At 34.2% G+C, this 18,782-nt stretch overlaps 1 protein-coding gene across 2 annotated transcripts in view; it reads right to left on the bottom strand.

Moving 5' to 3' along the window:
* The window catches only part of LOC120431273 (chaoptin-like), a 36,436-nt gene extending 19,143 nt beyond the window's left edge, over nucleotides 1-17,293 (bottom strand). The window contains exons 1-3 of one of the 2 annotated variants that reach the window (XM_039596405.2): nucleotides 17,239-17,293; nucleotides 9,190-9,640; nucleotides 5,888-6,048 (exon numbers count right to left, since the gene is read on the bottom strand). In XM_039596405.2, the coding sequence (XP_039452339.1) occupies nucleotides 5,888-6,048; nucleotides 9,190-9,323 (295 nt within the window). In that variant the 5' untranslated portion in view covers nucleotides 9,324-9,640; nucleotides 17,239-17,293. Of the gene's footprint in view, nucleotides 1-5,887; nucleotides 6,049-9,189; nucleotides 9,772-17,238 lie in introns of those variants that run through there. The other variant, XM_039596406.2, reaches the window with a different exon arrangement.
* Nucleotides 17,294-18,782: the final 1,489 nt, after the last annotated feature.

The following is an 18,782-nucleotide window of genomic DNA, read 5'->3' as shown; positions in this document are numbered from 1 at the left end:
TAAATATGTAAATTTAACACTTTTTCATCGCAATGTCTCTTTTTCAGTCTTAACTGAGATAATATTACATAATAAAAGAGGTTAAATTAAACTTTCTTATTTTAAAACTTCCAATTTGACACAATTTTTTTCTGTGTAGCATTTCTTTTAATTATGTCAAATCGAACGAATCTTAAACATTTGCATGATATCGAAATCAATAAATATGAATGTCACTTGATAATTATTTTTTCAATTATGCACTTTATAAAATCTTAAGTTAGAAATTAGTTTAGATTTATCATTGTGAGACGCGGTTATTCGAAGAATTTTCGAAAAATTACATTTTTGATAGTCGAATCACAAAAAAGTATTTTTTTTTGTCTTATTTTCGATTGTCGATCTTAAGTATGACCCTTAAACTAATCTAATGTGACTTAGAATGTTTAGATCCAAGATGGCGATACTAAATTTGTAAGAAAATGTGAATGGTAATTTTATAGGCAATCAACCATTCAAATCTGATTAAATGTGGTCGCAGAAGTCGATTTTGATGCAGTTAGAAAATGAAAAAATGCTATTTTTTCATCCTTCGATTATCCGAAGTCCCATGCCATTCGGATAATTGAGGCTTCGGATAATCGATATACAGTGAACTCTCTCGTTGTCGATATTGAAGAAACGGTCGAGGGCGGGAGGTATCAATTTACAGAACGAAAAATCAAAGCATGCTACTTGAAGGGACTGAAAAATTTATTGACAGCTGGAGCAATACTGATATCGAGATGATCGACAGCCAGAAAGTTGACTGTGTTAAGGAAATCAAGATGCATTTTTCATGACTCGATTATCTGAAGTACCAACAAACCTTCGGATAATCGGGGCTTCGGATAATCGGTATACCGTCAACTGGGGCGAAACGGGGCATTTGGGGCGAATTGGGACAGCAGTTTTAGCAAAGTTGCAGCCTAATATTTTGATATTTTTGAGACCAGATTCAGAGCAACAAAATTTGTATATTCATTTCCAAATTTGAAGCTTTAAAGTGCTCTAAAACCTATTCAGACTGTAGTCCCGATTCGCCACATTTGACGGTGTTAAGAAAGTATGAAGTATCGGTCAAGTAAAGGTTAAAATGTTTGTCTAATTAAATGGTTATATTTAAGAACATAATTTTTCAATGATTTTGTCCTCGTTTCTGGCAGAAATCGAAGAAGATCAAAATATATTTAAAAAAATGAATTTACCAGCCAGAATTTTAACATTTTGAAAAATGCTTAGAAAATTCGTTTCCAGCAGTACAGTTGGTTTGCAATCATTAGTTTAAAAAAACAATTTTCTCTGAATCGGCTATACCCTCATAATACAACACGACAACACTAAGCTCTGATTTCTGGTTTGCTTTTTTGATTGTCAATGCTCACCATAAAACACACTCGAAAGTTTAGTCGCCAGCTTAGCGGTCAATCAATCTCCGGATAGGCGTGTAAAGGCTTCCGTTTACTGCACCTGTTACACACATTGCATTGGTTCCAGCAAAATTGGATCTTCTTTTTATAAACTTTCCTACTGAACTGAGCCAATTTCGAGTACATTAAATTCAATTGAGTAGTTAGATTAAATAGTTTAATCAGTTCTTCTACAATAGCAAGTGGTTTTTACATCGAAATTCTTGCAAGTTTACACCCTTCACAGCTGTTGCATAAATGGGGGTGCCAGAAGCACGTGCTCATCGATTTAGCATTAAAACATATTACTACATAACCGTCACTCAGGTACCGATGAGCGCGCCGATCGATCACGTTATGTAAGGCGCGCGTTGAATTGTCCAACCTAATATCCATGCACTCCGTCACACTTTCAAATTCAAATCATGCCATCAAACGATCGTTACCGGCAACGAACGGTAATTGAAGTTTGGTGAAGCCTTGTCGTGGGTTCCCAAATGCGTCGTCGTCAGTTAATGAGAAATTTTGCCTTCAATGTTGGTTGCAAGTGCTCTTGGCTCAATTGTCAATCTTTTGCCGAAATGTGCAAAAAAAAAAAATGCATCGAAATACTTTTTCTTTTACCCAAAAAAAACGCAAGTTTTCATTGCATAACCTACGCAAATTCCCAAATAAGGCTCCTCGATCAGATCAGATCAACCGTAAAATCTGATATTAAAAAGTTAAACCAGCTTATAAAACCCCTTTAGCAACGGTCCAAAACTAGATTAAGCCAGCTGATCAACGCCGGATTATTTCACTTTTCTTCGACGGCCATCCCCACAACAACAAAAAAGTGAGAGTCGTCGTCGCCGAAAAACAGGTTGCTACGATGAGCTCCAAATCCATGTTGTTGACATTCCAGAGCTAGTATTGTTCACAAGTTTCGTTTCTTTCGATCATTCGGTCAAATCTCCGAGAGGCCTGCCTGACACAGTAATGAAGTTGTTCCGGCGAAACTTGCTCAAATTTACGGCGGGAAAAGATGCAGGACCATATGCACTACACACACTGGATAAAGTTGTAGCTATCACCACCAGAGTGTGTGATTAGCTTTTTATTGTGGCACTTTGTGTTTTCTTGTGGCGGAGAGGTTGGGAAAGTTTAGAAACATACTTGATTAAAATATCTTCGTGCTTGTTTGGCTCGGGTGGGCTTGCTGCAAGTGCTTGACGAGAGCTGCGTATGGTTTTGAAGCGGCTTAGGAAACAGTCGACATTTTTTTTAAATATGATTTTTGCTCAGTTGCTTGTTTTTTTATTTGTTAATTTTTTTATTTGACCAAAGAAGACATTTTGTAACATTTGTTCGTCCATACAAGTCTCCATAAAATTTTGGCTACCGTAAACCGGGGTGACTTTGATAGGATTTCAATTTGTTTTTGGAATATTTTCCAGCAAGTAAGGTTTTTCTCAAGATTATTATTTTTAAAACATGTACTGGGGTAGGCCACACAAAGTCCATGCACTATTTTGGAAAAAAAAGTTTTTTCAATAGTGTTTAGAAAAAAAGTTACGTTGAAAATTCCTAGTTCAAATTCCGGGGTGACTTTGATAGTCATAGTTTTTCTTGTTAAAATCATATTTAAGATGTTCAAACTTTATTTGTACGTTAAATGTAGCATCACTAAAGTAGCTGATATAGTTTTTAAGAAAAAAAAAAAAGATTATATTTAGTAAACTAAGCTTTTTAACAAAATACATATAAATTTTAGGTAAAATTGTTGAAAAGTCGGAATTTTGCCTGAAGTTTTTTAAAACTAGTTTTGTTTGTAAAATTATCGATTGATATTGCATTTTATACTGAATTCAAAGCACGTTTCACAAGTTTTCACATTTTACGTGAAATTTGTTCAACTGAAATTGCATGTAAATTTCGAGATTTTTTTAAATTGTGTTTCAAAACCACATATTATTTATTATTTACAAACTTATTTAACCTTCTCCTAGTGGAATATTGTCCAAAGAATCCGAAAATGCATTTCGTTTTCCGATTCAAAATCATGTTCATTGAGAAAATCTCGACACTTTGAGAAGTTTAAAATAATGAGTTTTACCAACATTTTCTTAATTATAGTTAACTAACTTTTTAAACTTTTCAAAATGTTATGAAAAGTTCTTCTTGAGGTACTTTGAACACTTCTCTACCACGATCAGTTTGATTCTAAGCCATTTCGTACGTATTTTAATTGTACTCTTCATTTTGCGGAAAAATCGCAAACCTATCAAAGTCACCCCGGCTATCAAAGTCACCCCGTTTTACGGTAGTTGTCCACACACAAAAAAACTTTTAAAAGACGGTATTCAAAAAATGTGTACCTTGAGAATGGATTTTCTGATCAATTCAGTATTTGGCAAAGTTGTAGGTATTGAATAAAACTTCTCAGAAAAAAAATCGTTACACTCTTAAAAAATAACTTATAAATTTATTTGATTCAAATTTTTACACAAAAAATTGTGCGAAATAATAATTTTGAAAAATCAAACTTGGATATGTTTCAGATGACAAAAAATAGCATCTTTTGAGCTATGGCACAAGTTAGTTGAAATTAATTTGGCAGTGTTGTCAATTTAAAAAATGTAAACAATTTTTGAAAACGTGTAAAAAAAAAATAAAACGCGTTTTTTGAGTACAAAGCGTGCCTTTTTCAACTGTAGAATCATAACCAAGCTTGACTATTTCAGAAAATGTCCTACAAATTTGATTAATGGACACAGAAAAGAAAATTATGTTGTTGTTTATTAGGGAATAATGACAGATTTTGTGTAAAAAATGTGTAAAATTAAAAAAAAAATGTAAATTTTCAACAGTTTCAGATTTTTATCAAGTTTACATTTTTACAAATTTTTAGGTAAAATTACTCAAAAAACGAGGTAATATTCAACCAACCAAATTTTAAAGCTTCCAATATTCAACTTTTTTTTTGCTTTGTATCTTCTTTTATTAATTAAATATTTTTTGGATATATTTTACTTATTTCTGAAACTTTATTAATATTTTTTTTATCAATTAGTTGTCTTCGGTAAAGTTGTAAAAAAGAGTAGAACTTTTTCATGAAACTTTGTATACAAAATCAATCTTAAAAATATGATTTAATACACACAAAACGTATTTTATGCAATTAGCTAGAGCAGTGCATTTTTTTAAACAAGTATTAAGATTGTTGGAAAACATCGGAAATATGGGTTTAAATCAATTTTAAAGCCTCGTTTTTATAAATCAATGTTAAAGCCTAGTTTTAAAATTTTGCAGTTATTGTACTATCGAAAATTTACAACTTACCATTAAACGTTTGGAAATATTCATTTTCCTCAATTTGAATTTTAAAATAAAAAAAAAAAGATCAAAAATTGTTTATTTGAAACGTTATGCAATGTATTCTAAAGAGTATAACATCGATTTAACAAGTTCTTTCAACGAAAAATGAGTTTTTTTTCAATATTTTTTTGCCCCCTTGGTTTTTCGAAAATGTTATATTTGAGGGACCTGCTTCTGAAATTTTCCCAAAAATAATAAAGGATATAAATCAAATCATGAAAATTTATTTTTTTTTAGGCCAAACTAGTACACTGGATTGTAAGCTATTTGAAGAAGGTGCAATCCAACCAAATATTGCACTTTCCGCCTTTTCCAAGATTTTATGTTTTAGAAATAAAAGTAGAGCCAATTTCCGAGTCTCAGAAATTTGTGTATCAATAAACAAATTGCAATGATTTATTTTACATTCAAAAAATTATAACGTAATTTTATTCCTAAAAAATATATCGTTCAAAGCAGACATTATTTCCGTTCTTTTAACGTTTTAACTCTTCCGAAACAGTTTTCTTAAATTTTGGAAACTTACCCAAAAACCCAAAAATTAGAATCTGAGAAAAAACATTTAAATCAATCAAAAGCAGTTGTCAAATTTTCTTTATTATTTGATGGATATTATGATTTTTTATTATGCAAAAAAAATAAAAAAAGGCAAAAAGAAGAGATCTTAGGAAACTTTCATGAACCCCACTTTTAAGTCACCGTCACACCTGTCGACAACAGAGACGGTGAAAAATCAACAAACACGCGAAAATTCTTCCATGCAACAGCCACAGACAGCCCCATGCGATGTATTTATGTCGGTCGATGTTTGGCACATATGGTCGTCGAGGTATGCAAAAGATGAAATATAAAAAAAAACCCACAAAACAGCACCGCACAATAAACAACAAAACACGAGGAAATTACAAAAGTGCTCACTCGAGTTAAGATACACAACAGACAGACAGATCTACAAATCGCACCACCAACAATGGAACTGGGCTAAGCGAGTGTGAAATCTTTTGCCTTTTTTAAAACATAAAACAAATCGCCCGCTCTGTTCAACTGTTCAAGTGTTTATATGACCAACAATGAGCAGCTTAAAGACTCAAACTCAGACTTACTTATTTTGCACCGCTTCATTTGCAGCTCCTCCACCGGTATGTTGAGGCTGGCCAGATTGATGAACGCCACCGACAGGCTGGCCAGGTTGGACTTTTCACACGTCACGTAGATTCCGTCGTCCGTTCCCTTGGTGCACACGCACGGGTAGATCTGTTTTGTTCTGGGAACGTTTTGGTAAGAAAAGTTATGTGTTAGCGGTTAGAGAATGTTCTATTGTGTTTTATCAGCTAATTCATATTTATGTTGTCATCTTTGTGTAGTTCTCTAGAACTCCGAAATTTTATCAAATTTTGGTAAATTTTCTAATTTTTCATTCAAATATTTTGAATCAGGCTAGCCACTCAAATTAAATTATCAAATTTTCGTCTATTTTCCATCTTTTCCAGCACCTCTAATAATAGAATTTTATATTCTAAGAATTATTGAAAATAGAAATAAAAAGTCAATTAAAATCAACATTAAACATTGAAAAATAATCTAAATTTAAAACAACTATAGACAGATTCAGTAACATTAGAACTACACATTTAAAAAAAATTATAATGAATATTTTGGATTCAAATAATCTATTTGAAGGTTCATTTTACAAAATTGCCAAACAAAGTTTTTATTGCTTGGTTTAAACTTAAAAAGAAAGGAAATGGCAAAAAATGTAAAAAAAAAAACATTTTAATTTGTATTTAGATTTTTTATTATTGGACGCTAGCATACAATGTCAACTGTTTTTTTAATTTTTCAAACTATTTTAATATCTAGGAATTTGCGATAAAAGTATTTTTATCAATTTCTTCTATATTTTGTGGATTCTGTTATTAAATTTTTTAAATCGATGCTGATTAGGGTGACAATAAAAAAAACGACCTCAGGGATACTCACTGGTCCGATTTGATTTTTGCCTAAGTAACTCGATGCCTCTGTGCTCTCTTGTACTAAGCTTGCTATCTAGTTAGCATAAAATAGCACAGATGCATCATACTGTAAAATTTTGAGCGAAATCGGTTGAAGTTTAAGGGTCGACGATCTCTAGTGTGAAGGTTTGTGAAAAAAACAAGTTGTTTGTCATATAATTTTACATAATTTTACAGAATTTTTCATTTGATAATGATCCGACACGACACATTTAATTCCACCTTTTGGTGGAATTTTGAAATTTTAGCTTTTCCTTATACTTTTTTGCCAATTTTCCCATACAAACTTCAACGATCAATAGCGACCCTTATACCTTAACCGATTTGGCTCAAAATTGGTACAGTTACTTTTTTTTATCTAAAGAATCGAGCCAGGAGCTATTTCCTAAGATTTTCCAAAAATATACAATTTTTCTTGACACCCTAATGCTGATTTATCAATTTGTCAATTTGTTTTTTCAATGAAATATCGTAATCGAAACATACAGTTTAATAAGACTATATAATAAAATAGTGAAGGGAACCTTAAAAATTTAGTTGAGTTATCAAAACTGAATTGAGTGCAAATAATTTGAAAACTATTCTAACTCACAAATTCCTGTTTTTTGCGGATTTTGACGAATTCCAGACTTTTTGTAGACTTTATTTCGATTTTTTTATATTTTTCTTACAACTTTTTAAATAGTTTATGGAAAAAATTCTGGATTTTTTTTAACTGTGCACTCATTCAAAAATTCTAACATATTTTTTATAGAGATGAAAGAAGATGGAAACATTTTTTTTTTTGAATAAAACATTTTTTTTGCATTACCATTTGCCGTCATTAAAAATTTGACAAAATTACCTTTAAACAGCAATTCCCCACGAAAACAGCATGATTCGAAAAAAAAGTTCTCCGATCGGGCTCAAAATTTTTCTGGGTGATCCTTGGCCGAAATAATTAGACCCGTATTTTTTTGTTTGGCCATTAGGGTGACCTACGCCGTGTTAGGGTGGTCCGAAAAACGGCAATTTTCGTCGATTTTCGCAAAAACCACTTTTTTCAAAAAATCATATCTCCGCGCCATTTCATCCGATTTTAGCTGTCTTAGACGCAAAAGAAAGGTGATTAGTTTGGCTATTTGGGAAAAATAGTAAGAAGTTTCGAAAATCTAGCTTAACATTTGAAAAGGTCATATGAAAACTTAAAATGCTGTTTTGAAGGTCTCGGGACCAAAGAGCCTATGTCTGAAAATATTTTTATCGGATTCCTCGGAAAATTTCACATAACATATCAAAAAATGGTGAAGTTATGTTTTCGATACTCTGAGATACGATTTTTTGAAAATAAAAACTGGGTTTTTCGACGCGCCACGCGCAAAAATCAAAAAACGACGAAAACGGGAAAAAATCGACTTTTTTCACTAAAATTGCGATAACTTTAAAATTTCAGCGATGACCTATAGATGTTATGGTACCAAAAGTTGCTTTTAATTACGAAAATTTTAGTACCCTAACATGTAAAGGTCATCGCTGAAATTTTAAAGTTATCGCAGTTTTAGTGAAAAATGTCGATTTTTTCCCGTTTTCGTCATTTTCCAATTTTTGCGCGTGGCGCGTCGAAAAACCCAGTTTTTATTTTCAAAAAATCGTATCTCAGAGTATCGAAAACATAACTTCACCATTTTTTGATATTTTATGTGAAATTTTCCGAGGAATCCGATAAAAATATTTTCAGACATAGGCTCTTTGGTCCCGAGACCTTCAAAACAGCATTTTAAGTTTTCATATGACCTTTTCAAATGTTAAGCTAGATTTTCGAAACTTCTTACTATTTTTCCCAAATAGCCAAACTAATCACCTTTCTTTTGCGTCTAGGACAGCTAAAATCGGATGAAATGGCGCGGAGATATGATTTTTTGAAAAAAGTGGTTTTTGCGAAAATCGATGAAAATTGCCATTTTTCGGACCACCCTAACACGGCGTAGGTCACCCTAATGGCCAAACAAAAAAATACGGGTCTAATTATTTCGGCCAAGGATCCCCCAGAAAAATTTTGAGCCCGATCGGAGAACTTTTTTTTCGAATCATGCTGTTTTCGTGGGGAATTGCTATAAAATTGCAATAATGATTATTCAATCAGAAATTCACTATAGTTCAATAGTTAAAATGTGACCACTTTTGATCTAGTAAAAAATAAGAAAATAATGAAAAAAAACGATGCCTGTAAAGCTTGTCAAAATCGAGTCTCGTGTATTATTTTTTTAAAGTCCTAATCATAACCTACAACTTTGCCGAACATATCAAATCGATAAGAAAATCATTTCACAATTTAGAAAAAAAAAAACAATCAAAAGTCAATTTTCGAAACCGTAGAGAATTGTCTAAACAATTTAATAAATTAATATACTCACTTTTCTGGACATTTGTACTTGGGCCCTGGTGGAATGTACTCGGCGCTGGCCTGCAGCAGCACGCTCAGGAAAATTGTGGCGAAAATCCACCGGACAACGGCGGTTCGTGTGGCATGTTTTCGTTGTTGCTCCATGGTTTTGCGCGAATTTGCGCGCTTACAAGCTCGCACTTGGATTTGTAGGTTACGGAGCTACACTATTTTATTATTCGAAATTGTAACTAAATTCCACGCAGTCACACAATTTCCGAACGGGAGTCGGCACACATACACGGAACGAACTCGGTGTCTCAGTCAAGCGGCAAATCGGTTCGACCTTCAAGAGCATTGCTCGAAAGAGAATGGGCGCGGTTCCCTTTCCAAGTTCTCGGGGTCCCGTCACGTCTCTGCACAGCAAACTGGTGCCATGATCTGCGAGCAGCAAGCACACTTCTGGGCGGAATCTGTTGTACCTATCTGTAGAACAATTGAAACTGAAAGTGAAACACTAACACCAACTCTTGGGCTATCGCGAGCTGAACTGGTTGTGAATGGTGAGGAACGAATTATAAGCAAAAAAGCAACGGTGTACGGTTCAAATCAGGTTTAATACAGGTTTTATACATGCGTGCGTATTTCCTACTTTTATGGAGCCGGCTGAAGTTGATGAATGTTAGGCTTGGTGGTGTTTCAGTTGGGTAAAAAACATGAATAAATGAACTGGTAAAAAATGATCACAAAACTGATCTACTATAGTCTCATTATGCCATCCTTAAAACGCCTCCTTCAAAATTTTCCTGAAAAAATCAGGGCGAAAAAAGACATTGCTAGAACTTGAGTTGGGAAAACAAAATCGGTTTGAAACAGTTTTTTTTTTCATGTTAATTTTTTCATTTCTATTCTGATTCAATTTTCTTTATTGTAGCGTATTTTGAGATTTTTAGCCATTTTCTGGCTAAAAACTGCTTATGATCGCATACATGTCCCATGCGAATATTGAAATCATGAAAAAACTTCTTTTTTTGATAGTAAACTATGCTTGAAACTGTTAATTGATATGATTACAAATTTTGAAGGAGATAATTTTAAGAAATAATAGTTCATAACTATTTGTTACAAAAAAATGTCGTCGAATATATATTTCCAGAGTTTTTTTAAAGGACCAATAAACTATTAACTTTCATATGTTTGTAGGACCAAATCAAAAAAAAAACTCTAGATTTTTTTTGCCATATTCTCTTAATCCTTTAACCTAAGGATCTGATAATTTTTTGTTTTATAATTTTTGTACAAATGTTGAAAAAAACAAATAAATTCATGCAGCACGAAACAAAAAGGTCTCAGATCGGACACAATTTTTTGAGGAGTTCCTTGGCCGAAATAACCCACTGAGAATTTTGGCCCGAGCCTCGAATCGATCTGGCTCGAGATCGAACCTGAATTGAGTCGAGGCTCGAGCCAAAATTCTCAAAGGGAATTAGACCCGTATTTTTTTGTTTGTCCCTTAGGGTGTTAGGATGGTCCGAAAAATTGTCATTTTCGTCGATTTTCGCAAAAACCAAATTAAAAAAAAACATAACTTCGCACCATTTCAACCGATTTTAGCTGTCTTGGACGCAATTCAAATTGATTAATTGAGCTTTAAGAGAAAAATAGTTCATAATTCCAAACATCTAGCCTTATATTTGAAAAGGTCGTATGAAAACTTGGAACGTGGTTATGGAGGTCTCGGGATAAAAGAGCCAATGTCTGAAAATGTTTTTATCGGATTCCTCGGACAATTTTACATAACATACTTGAAAATGGTGAAGTTTGATAAACGGAATTCCGTAAGTGAAAGACGCAACTTAGCAATTATTCAGACCACCCAAATTTCGGTCAAGTAGACCAACCCTAAGGGACAGACAAAAAAAAATACGGGTCTAATTATTTCTGCCAAGGAACCCCCACTCCAATTTTGAGCCCGATCGGACCACGTTTTTTTTCGTACACAGTAAAAAATTGTGTAAATTTGGAAGGTGTAATTTTGGAAGGTTGAATATTCCTCTTTTATGATGTAATTTTACCTCAATTTAGACTGAAAAAACGACATTACACCAAAATAGTGTTAAAATTACAAAAAAAAAACATAAAAGATGTACCCCTTCCCAGATATAATATTACCATGATTTTTTTTTTCTGTGTATCATGCTGTTTTCTTGGGGAATTGCTGCATGTTCATTTTAAATTCCAACTTTATTCTCAAGAATAAAATATGTCTGCTTTTCTGTAGATAAAAAAATTACAAGTGCATAAAAAAGTATTGATATTCGAGGTACGTACATTTGTCTTAAGTCCGCTAAGTTAATTGAATCGTTCATAATAGAAAAAAATGAATTTCGGTGTCACTTGGGGTTGTTAAGCTATGTGGAACTATTTCATACTAAAATGAGTCTATAATGCAAGTCACTGGGAGAAACAATTACATTTTAAAACATGAATTTATATTTGAGAGAGGAAAGTTAAAAAAAATCGTAAATTTTCCAATTTTTGGAACCGCAAAACTGTAGATAAAAATATTTTCACGAATTCTTAAATATTTTGCATAATTTTTACAGTAAAATAACTGCAGTCATGTCTTAGGAATTTTAAATAAAACACGTGGCCAACAAATTTTTAATGTTTTTCCAAGAAAAAAATATGTTCTCATTATTTTGGCATAGTTCTACGGCGTTTAAGCTCTTTGAGTTGCAGGAATTATAATTAGTTGAGCTTTCAACGAAACAATGTTTGGAGAATCAAAAACCTAGCCAAACTAACTTTCTCAAAAATGTCTGTGTTCATAAACGGGGTTTCGAGATAAAATTTATTGAAAATTCTAGGGCGCTAAAACAGCACTATGGTAAATTGGTAAAGAAATCGATTAATTGAATCAAATTGACATAGGGGCAGGGGGGGCAGAATGGACCAGGGGGGCAGAATGGGCCACCCTTGGTTTTGGGCTTTAGAATGGATTTAGACCAATTGTAAGGCAAGGGTCTTATAAAGGACGTCAAATAACTTCACCATACCGAAAACGACGTTTGAATTCATTGTATTTTTCGAATTATGAGCAAAAATGTAAATTTATTGACAAAACTACGCAAATGTTGTTTATTTCGAGGTTTTTAAATAAGCTTTCTGAAAAGTTGGATTGTTTGAAAAAGTTTGCTCAATGCTTATAACGTTACTAGATGTTACTACCAAGGTATACAAACAACAACGGAACCTTAAAATCATTTAGAGACTTGGTGGTGGAAGTGTTAAATTAAAATCCACTTGGGGGCAGAATGGACCACACTTATCCTGCCTTATAAAAACAATCAAAAGTTATGAAATTTGGATTAAATGGATTATTTCACTCCAGGTAGCTTCACAAATCACGTTTAATGCAAAATTAGTTGATTTTTTAGTTGTTTTGATGATTATTTGTAAAAATAGTGTCCTTTTTCAATATATTAACACTATTTTCAAAAATTTTGTTTTGATAAGTGACTATTTTTATTAAAGTGGTCTAACTTCATGGAAACTATGTTAGAAAGGTAGCTTAAGTCATTTCTTATCTCCCTTCAACGTTGTATTAGACAAAATGGCTTGTTTTCTAAGGTGGCCCATTCTGCCCCACAGGGTGGCCCATTCTGCCCCGCACCCTGGAAAAAAAGTCGAAAAAACTTTTTTTTTAAAGTGGCTCAAAAACAGTTTTAAGCTAAAAAATTTCATCAACCAAGTATATAACATTGAAGGGAACATCCCAAAGCATAAGCCTACTACACTGAATTCATAAGTTTTCATGTTTTTCTATGGTTTTTGGCGCATTTTACTTAGGCGGGCCATTCTGCCCCCCCTCCCCCTATCGTCGCTTGTGTGCTATCGTAAAACACAATCCATAATTTAGGAAACCAAAACATTTTTCGCATAATTTTTATATTCTGATCAAATTTGAGTAACTTTTTCAATTCAAAGCTCCTTCAATTACATTACACCCTGATGACATTTTGGAACATTAGTTGGACTTTGTTTATTCTAAATTTTACAGGATTATTTTAGCTATATGTAAATACTGCAATCATTGAAACATCATTTAACTATCTCAGGTCTGAATATGGAAAAAAGTCATTTAAGGCCATTGCAAATTTCATTTCAAGTTTCTGTCTCCGCAAAATTTATGCAAATTTGTGACTGAGGCATAACTGTAATGTTGTATAAAGCATTTTGTGATACTTTTTTCTATGTTTTATAATTTATACCTGAAATTTGCTTTTTGTTCTTTTTTTTATTAACGTTTTCTAAAAAAAAAAACCTTTTATTATAATAACCTGAGTTTAACTTTGTAACAACTTATGCATAAACATTTGTATATCTTTTTGCATAGTCAATTTGAAATTACACAGAAACAAAATGATGGTAATGTTCATCAGGAAATGATGACAGATTTTGTGTCAAAAAATGTGTAAGATTTCAACAGGAATGGATGAGTATTCCATCAGTTTCTGATAAATTTTCATCAGGTTCACATTTTTACAAATTAAAGTATTATTACTCAAAAAAGAGGTAATATCCAACCATCATAAATTTCAACCTTGAAAAATTGAATCTATGACATTTCCCCGAAACCCACATTCCCGAAAATACATTTCCCCGAATGCCACATCTCCGAAAAGACACTTTCCCGAAATGACATTTACCCGAAAATCATTTCCCCGAACAATCCATTTCCCCGAATGGCCACATCCCCGAATGGCGACTTCCCCTAAAAACCATTTTCCCGAATGGCCACTTCCCCTAATTTTCCACATCCCCGAAAATCATTTTCCCGAATGACCATATCCCCGAACGCCACTTCCCCGAACCCGGTCAGGCGGGTATGCCCGTTGCCCAGAACCGCGCGCGCGGTTCTGGACATCGCGCATACCCACCTGACCGGGTTCGGGGAAGTAGCGATCAATGAAGTATCATGTCCACAATTGAACGCTCACAATTTTTTTTCTCGAGTGTTTTATTCCAGCTTCACTTAAATTTTGAATATTTTCCAAGTCTGTGGAATTAAAGGATTCGAATTCCGGATTCTGAGATTTAGTTACTCCAACTGCCTTTCAAAAAGAACTGACTCCGCCGAATCCAACAAAAACTCCTAATATGGGTGTGCTGAAAAATTCTGTTACGTAACGCAAAATTTTCATATAAAAATTATTTAAAAAAATGCAAAAAGACCTTGCGTTACACGTTACAGGGGGGGGGGGGGTAGGGGGGTCGCTCATCTATTACGATTTGTTACAAAGGGGGGGGGGGTCAAAAATCCCAAATTTTGCGTTACGTAATAAAAGAACGCTCCCATTATTTCTAATGAACAAATCTAAATAGCTGCGTGCCGCTTAATTCATTTGCCTATTTTTCTTATTTCGGCGCAGTCGAGCTAACTTGTCGTACGTCGATTTTAGGCCAAATTGAATTAAGAAAGCCATTTTGTGCAGCTCACAATGCCCAAAACTCGATTTCAATTCTGAGATATTCAATAAAAACCGAAAAATTTTGTCTCGTGCTAACTTGACACACTCTGAAAATTGCTGTAAGTGAGACAACTGACCAAAGAGGTTTCAGATCAGAATGCGATTGACACACGTACATGCCCGACTACCGTAAACGATTGTAATTATAACTCGGGACCTCAGCAATCAAATTCAAACAAATTTCTGGACAATGCACAGAATGGTCAACAAAATAAAACGTGATTGTTATTGTTTACATAGCGTGCTCTATTTTTCGTTTATTCAAGGTCAAACACTAACACGCATTTTTCTCGGAACGTCAAAAAGCGACAAACGACAAGATAGCACAACAGCGTCGTTTTGATACATTGATCATTTCGCTTTTTTTTGCATTTAGTTGAAAATCGAAATACAGTCCAGACTCGGATATCCAAAGGCCTTGTCAAAAGTTCACTTCGGGTAATAACCCCTAAACTACTTTAAAGTGATTTAGTAATTTTAAACCCAAAATGGCGGTGATGAAATATTAAAAAAAATGCATTTTGTAATTCAATAATCAACTATTTAGATTTCACTAAAAAGTTAAACAAAATCTAGAACAAACTGATTCCTGCGTTTCGAGTCGTCGCTTAAAGATATAGGTGCTGTGCAATCCTTACCACGTGGATATCGTTTTGGAAAATTGTGCTTTGCGGAAAATTGCCCATACAAAAAAAAAATCTTTTTTATTGAACGTGGATGATCTCAAAACCTCGCTTTCTTGAAGTTTCCGCGTGGTTTATGAATGGCCTTCTACGGTTTTTTTTTTCTTCTTTTTTCATATTTAAAAACACACATAGGAGAATTTAATATTAAGGTCATACTTTTGCAAAAATATCCCTAAAAAGCAATTTAGTTTATATCTAAGTTAATATCATTCGGGAAAATGGAACTTTCGGGGAAATAACCATTCGGGTACATGTAAATTCGGGAAAACGACAGTTCGGTAAAATGGCCATTCAGGTAAATGACATTCGGGGATATGGAATTTTCGGGAAAATGATTTTCGGGGATGTGGAAATTTCGGGAAAATGATTTTCGGGGAAATGGCACTTTCGGGGAAATGATTTTCGGGAATGTGGAATTTTCGGGGAAATGATTTTCGGGGATATGGGATTCGGGAAAGTGGGATTCGGGAATAAGGGATAAAACTTGAAAAATTTAACTTTTTTTTGTGTAATCTTAGATTGTTATTGATGGAAAATTCCGTGAAACTTATTTTCTAGACGTATCAACTAGAATCGAGTTAAACGTTTTATTTTACTTGTCCAACATTTCGGCTCCACTTAGTGTCTTCTTCAGGGGAAACTGAGGCATATTTATTCAGTTAGTAAATTGGTATGGCACTTTAAGTAATTTGAAAAAAAAATGCAGATCCCATAAAAAGACTACAATGAAACACATTCAATCCATCAAAAGAACAATCGCCGTCAAGTAAATCCTCCACCTACGATCAATAGTGCTTGACTCCCAAATAGCAAGACACGTTATTTCAGCTGATCGCTTTCTTTACCCATCCGTCGAACGCGCGTACATTATTGAAACAACCCATTTGCCCAATGAATCGCGTAAGTAATGAGTGCGTTGTGTTGTAGATCACAACAAGCCTGCCCGGCGCGGTTGAATTGTTTCATCAACTTCCCTTCAATGCACACACACACACACCGGAAAGGAGGGGGATTCAAAACCCCATCTTAGCCCTAGTCGAGCGCTCGTTGCGCTCAAACTAAGTGCTACTAAGTGCATCAAGATCGTGTACTTATAAAAATTACTACGAGACTGGTGAAGACAACAACCCAGTCTTAAGTCATGCGTCCGATCGCCAACTCGCTCAAGGTTCGTCGCCACTGACATTTAAGTCTCCCGTGTCTGCTCGCGTAACACACACACACACTGATTCGTTGCTCGGTTAACGACATACTACACTGCGGATTGTTGGACTCTTTCTTCTCTTTCGCCGTCGCTTAGTTACTGCTACTAGTGCACTATAATAACGCTTCCATGGTTACAACGCGAAAACAGGCAAAAATTATAATTTAGATCGCCTTTCCATTTTTTGTGTTGCTTTTTCTTCGATCGTGTTTTTTTTCTCTCTTCTCCTCCTCGCGCTAATTATTCATTTATGAGGTTTTAGCATAATTTTCCACCTCTTCCCCACGTCTTCACGTTTTGGATGCCTTAATTAATTCAGCAAAACACTATCGTCGCGCGTCCGGTCCAGCGATAATGGATGTTACAACAGAAACTCCACAGCTTCGTGAGTTGTTTTCCACCAAAGTTGCTCTTTTCATGGATCGACAAATTTTCCGTCCCCATATGTGCACTTAACTCCAACTCCTCACCACTCACTACACTACCCTTAGTCCACGCGATTAATTCAAATGACCCAACCTTCGAGGCCACTTAGCACATACGAAAATCCCAAGACTCCAAGTCTCTGTTGCCCAACTCGCGAATTGGATCGAGACAACAACCACCCAAAAAAAAAAATTACCCTCCCACAAATAACCCCAAAACCAATCACTCACACAATCACGGAATGCAACGTGTGACTAAGCGCTCAGTCGGAGCTTAAGTTCTGCGACCTGGGAGACTTGAACGACCGAACCCGACGAATGTGAAAGCGAGACTGAGCCGAATAAGTCGCGGAAAGTCGCGTTTCAAGTCTTGCAAGCCACGGATCTCCATTGGGGGTATGGTTGTGTTGGTGGAGTCGTGGATCATGGGCTTAAGTGTTGGGGAGTTGTTTCTTTCATGCTCTTTTAATGTTTTCTTTCATGCTCCGAACGATGTTGTGAATGGAGAGCGCGAAGAGGAAATGGAGAAGTTGAAGCAGGAGTATGGTTTGTTAGAAGTGGTGAGGTTGGATTTATAAATTATTTAACAATCCAATTTGTTTCGGATTCTCACAAGAAATTTTAGTGTGAGAATTTGAGATTTGCGAAATTATGGGTTTTTTTCGTGTTCTTCTACCAAATTTCCTCCTAAAACGATAATTTTTAAGGGCAATTTTTTTTAAAAGTTTTTGGTTTTATCTTAGGACGTTTGCCCGGCAAAACATTTTTTTTTTAAACTTTAAAAATATCTTTGGAAAAAGAAGTCTAATCAGTTAAAACAATCTCAAATGCCTTTTGCTGCATTAATAATAATATTTAGAATGTTTGGGCTCGTTTAAAAATATTTTGATTTGTTAAGCAATTCCAATCTACATCATTAAAATTTTTTTTTCTTGCATTTTTTTTTCCTCGGTATAAAGATATTTTGGAAAGTTATGATTGCAAAACAACTGGACAGTAGGGTGACAATAAAAAAAATCGATATCAGGGATACCCCTTGAGGCCCTGACTCGATTCCTCAGGCAAAAATAAGTAAATGTTCCAATTTTGAACCAAATCGGTTAAGGTTAAAGGGTCGCTTTAGATCGTTTAAGTTGGCGAAAAAAAATCTTTTCATAAAAAAATCTTTTCATACGTCTTCTTTCAATCGCTGATAACTCGACAGGGTTAATTCGGATCGTTTTGCGGTCTTCGACAAAGTTGTTTGTCATACGCATTCATCCTGCGCATTTAACGCTACCTTTTGGTGGAATTGTAAACGTTAGCTTTTCCCCATACATTTTTGCGAATTTTCTCATACAAACTTCAACGATCAAAAGCGACCCTTAAACCTTGGCCGATTTGGCTCAAAATATGCACAGTTACATGCATTTTTTTAAATACTCTTATGTTTTATTATTTTCTATAATGCAGGGTGACCACTCAAATCCCATTTTCAAATTCTCGACTTTTTCTCGACTTTTCCATAAACTCAAAAAAAAAATAGGCATTTCTTATCTAAATTATGATTTCAAACAAAAAACTCTTTATAAAAAAAGTTAATATCAACCATCGAAAAAAAAATCTAAACAAATTTAAAAACTATTTACAATTTTCGTAAAAAAAGAAACTCAACAACAAACTCCTAAAAAATACTTTTAAAATGAAGCACTCATTATTTTGATCCAGGGTAGAAACATAAACAAATAATAGTCTTTTAAAAATAACTGAAAGCTTAAAAACACATATAATTTCAA

This window comes from Culex pipiens, chromosome 2, assembly GCF_016801865.2.
Source record: "Culex pipiens pallens isolate TS chromosome 2, TS_CPP_V2, whole genome shotgun sequence".
In the NCBI taxonomy this organism is placed as follows: domain Eukaryota; kingdom Metazoa; phylum Arthropoda; class Insecta; order Diptera; family Culicidae; genus Culex; species Culex pipiens.
Note: the sequence above shows the minus strand (reverse complement) of the source record. Positions and strands in the feature narration are given on the sequence as shown.